Below are 3,523 nucleotides of genomic sequence, written 5' to 3' on the forward strand. Positions count from 1 at the left end.
CGGCCCTGCTCTGGCAGCTGCTACCCTTTGAGCAGCAGCAGCAGGCTGCATCACTGCAGCACCAGCAGCAGGTTGCATCATTGGAGCAGCAGCAGCAGCAGTAGGGTCACCGCATGCAGCACATGTGTCTGCAGCACATCTACAGACCAAGAGCAGCAGCAGCAGCAGCAGCAAGTGCTGCGCGAGTCTCTAAAGGAGTGCCCTGAGTGCCACAAGAGTCTCCTCGTAGAGCTCGTCAGGCGCTGCTTCCCAGAGCAGCAGCAGCAGCAGCACAGCAGCAGCAGCAGCAGCAGCAAGTTCCTGCGGGTGAAGCAGCAGCAGCCGCCGGGCTTCTGCCGCTGCTGGGACCTCGTTAGTGGGGAGACAGCCCTAGCAGCAGCAGATGCTGCAGCACTGCAGCAGCAAACCAGGGAGCGAGACACAGCAGCAGCAGCAGCAGAAAGAGCCCCCTCCCCTTCCGTGTGGACCTGGGCACTCCAAAATCTGCTGCTAGATATCTAGTGCAGCAGCAGCAGCTGCTCAACTAACAGCAGCTATAGCAGCAGTTGCTGCACTAGCAGCAGCTGCTGCACTAGCAGCAGCAGCTGGCGCTGCTGCACTCGCAGCAGCTGTAGCAGCAGCAGCAGCTGCTGCACTAGCAGCAGCTGCACCAGTAGGAGCTGCCGCAGCAGCTGGTGCGGCAGCAGCAGCAGCAGGTGCTGCTACTTCCGCTACGTAGAAGTACGTGTGTGTTCTGGCTAGCTGCTATCAGCTGCCGCAGTTGCTGCTGCTGCTGCCGCAGCAGCAGCAGCAACCCCACGTATGTACGGGACTTCATTCGTTACAAGTTTGGTAGCAGCAGCAGCAGCAGCAGCAGCAGAAACTGCTGCTGCTGCCTTCAAACGAAGCCGCCCAGTACTGCGGGGCGGGGCATCCCGCTGGCTAGCTAGCTAGCTAGCTAGCCAGCTAGCTAGCTAGCCACGTGTGTCGAGCCACTTAGCAAATTCCCAGCTAGCTAGCCAGCTAGCTAGCCAGCCAGCTAGCTAGCTAGCGACCTCGGCAGCTAGCTGCCTAGCTAGCCAGCTAGCCACAAGTAGCAGCTGTCTCGCCCGACCACCAGCCATCTATTCAGTCTTCCAGCTAGCCAGCTAGCTAGCTAGCACGGCTAGCCAGCTAGCTAGCTAGCTGCACGGCTAGCCAGCTAGCCAGCCGGATGGCTGCACCGCTAGCCAGCTAGCTAGCTAGCTGGAGGCTAGCCCTGCGGCTAGCCAGCTAGCTAGCTTGCTAGCTAGCTGGCTAGCTGTGTAGCTAGCTAGCTTGCTAGCTAGCTAGCTAGCTAGCTAGCTGCTGGTCCCGCGGCCAAAATGTGGATTATGAGGGGCCAAAGAATGAGCAGCAAAGTGCTGCCTTGACTCTAGGTGTATATACAATACAATCAAGTACCTGCTGCCGTTGCTGCTGCTGCTGCTGTTGCTGCTGCTGCTGGGGCTGCAGCAGGACATGCGGCGGCATACAAGCGCCTACTTTTGACCAGCGATCTGCTGCTGCAGCTGCGCGAGTTGCTGCTTGAGCTGTTCCAGCTGCTGCTGTTGCTGCTCCAGCTGCTGGAGCTGCTGCTGCTGTTGCTGCTGCTGGGGCTGCTGCTGCTGCTGCTGCTGCTCGACGTGGGGCTCCTGTTTGCTGGAGTTTGTTGCTGCCAGCAAGGCGCTGAGAACTGCTGCAGTAATACTTTCGGTGTCTCCTTGCTGCCGGTCTGCCTGCCTGCGGCGCCTGCGCTGTTGCTGCTGCTGCTGCTGCAGCAGCTGCTGCTGCTGCTCCAGCCTGTGTTTGGTTCTCAGGCGTCGGTGTCTCCTCTTGCTGTCGCTGCTGCTGGTGCCCCTGCTGCTGCTGCCTCTGCTGCTGCTGCCTCTGCTGCTGCTGCTGCTGCCCTCCGCGAGCGCCTTGAGTATGGCAGCTATGATGCTTCCGCCTGCTTGCTTGTCTGCTGCTGCTGTTGCTGCAGCAGCAGCAGCAGCAGCAAACACGAAGGAGAGTCCCTCAGCGCAGCGCCGGACTGCAGGATCAGAGAGAGACAAGGTCTTCCCTTGGGACAGCAGCAGCAGCACGTGCTGCAGGTCTTTTGCTGCAGTTGTTTCTGCTGCTGCAGCAGCAAAGCCCTGCGCCTGCTGCAGCACGGATCCGTAGAAATGCTGCAGCTGCTGCTGCGCCTGCGCGCCTGCTGCAGCAACGGAAGCTGCAAGCGACTGTGTCTGCTGCTCTGCTGCGGCAACAGCAGCGGCAGCAGCAGCAACGCCCCCTCGTGCTGCAGCAGACACCCGGCTCAAGCTCCCGGCAGGCTCCGCAGCAGCAAACAAGTCTTCTTCATCATATTCCAGGTCTTCTTCATCTTGCTGCTGCTGCGGCTCTTCCTGCTGCTGCAGCAGCTGCTGCAGCGTCCCCACGGAGAGCAGCGACTCGGCGAAGGCCTTTCCTGCTGCTTCTGCTGCATCGAGCAGTTTGCTGACGCCCCAGCCGCTGCTGCTGCTGCTGCTGCTGTCTGGGTTGCTGCTGGTGGTTTGCTGCTGCTGCTCCTCCTCCTCTTCCAGCCCGCCTCCAGCAATGAAGTCTTCGAGGGACAGGTCGAAGCCGTCGTCTCCGTCGAAGTTCTGCTGCTGCTGCTGCTGCTGCTGCTGCTGCTGGGGCCTGTGCCTGTCGCGTTGGGCGCCAGGTGCAGCAGCAGCAGCAGCAGCAGAGGGGCCTCCGCAGCCGAGAGCAGCAGCAACACACACCAGCAGCAAGTGGCGCATTGTCGCCTCAAGTCAAGGCAGGTGAGCGGCGGCAGCAGCAGCAGCAGCGGCGGGAAGGGCGCCGAGGGGCAGCAGCAGCTGCAGCAGGAAGCTGTTTGAGAGGAGCTGCGGGTTGGGGAGCAGCAGCTGCTGCTGTTGCTGCAGCTGGGGGCAGGTCGGAATCGACGATCCGCGTCTCCAGACTGGAGCAGCAGCAGCGGCAGCAGCAGCTGGGCAGCAGCAGCAGCAGCAGCAGCGGGGAAGCAGCAGCAAAAGTTGCAAAATGAGGCAAGAGAGTTGTTTAGGAGAGAAGAAGTAAAGAAAGCACTTGCAGGTTAAGTTTACACTAGGATCGATCGCGGTTGCGAGCTGTGCGCTGCTGCTGCTGGAGCAGCAGCAGCAGCGGGAGCAGCAGCGGCTGCAGCAGCGGCGGCTTGCGGCCGCTGCTGCTGCGGGGCCACCTCCCGCGGGAGGAGCAGCTGCTGGCGGGGCAGCAGCAGGAAGTGAGGTTCGGGACAGCAAATTGCAATTGAAAAGAGGGGAAATTTCGTGTGGAAAGGTACGGCGTTTGGTTTCTGCTGCTGCTGCTGCTGGTGGTCTCGCTGTCTGTGGTGCCGGTGCTGCTGCTGCTGCTGGTGCTGGTGCTGGGGTGGGGATCGGCTGCTGCTGCTGCTGGTGCTGCGTTTGCGTTTCTCCGTTTCTCACTTGGTGCGCTGCGTTGCACGTTTCGCTGCGCGACTCCGCGGCCGGGCGTCGAAACCTGCTGCTGCTGCTGCTGC

The 3,523-nt window shown here is 61.5% G+C and overlaps 1 protein-coding gene across 1 annotated transcript; it reads right to left on the reverse strand.

The window, feature by feature from the left end:
• Positions 1-1,499: 1,499 nt before the first annotated feature.
• On the reverse strand, positions 1,500-2,765 carry ETH_00021585 (uncharacterized protein; the record flags this gene model as incomplete). The annotated part of the gene is made up of 1 exon (XM_013378990.1): positions 1,500-2,765. The coding sequence occupies one exon, from the start codon at positions 2,763-2,765 to the stop codon at positions 1,500-1,502; it is 1,266 nt and encodes a 421-aa protein (XP_013234444.1).
• Between the last annotated feature and the right edge of the window lie 758 nt (positions 2,766-3,523).

Source organism: Eimeria tenella, genomic scaffold, assembly GCF_000499545.2.
Source record: "Eimeria tenella Houghton genomic scaffold, Eth_scaff1273, whole genome shotgun sequence".
NCBI classification, from domain to species: domain Eukaryota; phylum Apicomplexa; class Conoidasida; order Eucoccidiorida; family Eimeriidae; genus Eimeria; species Eimeria tenella.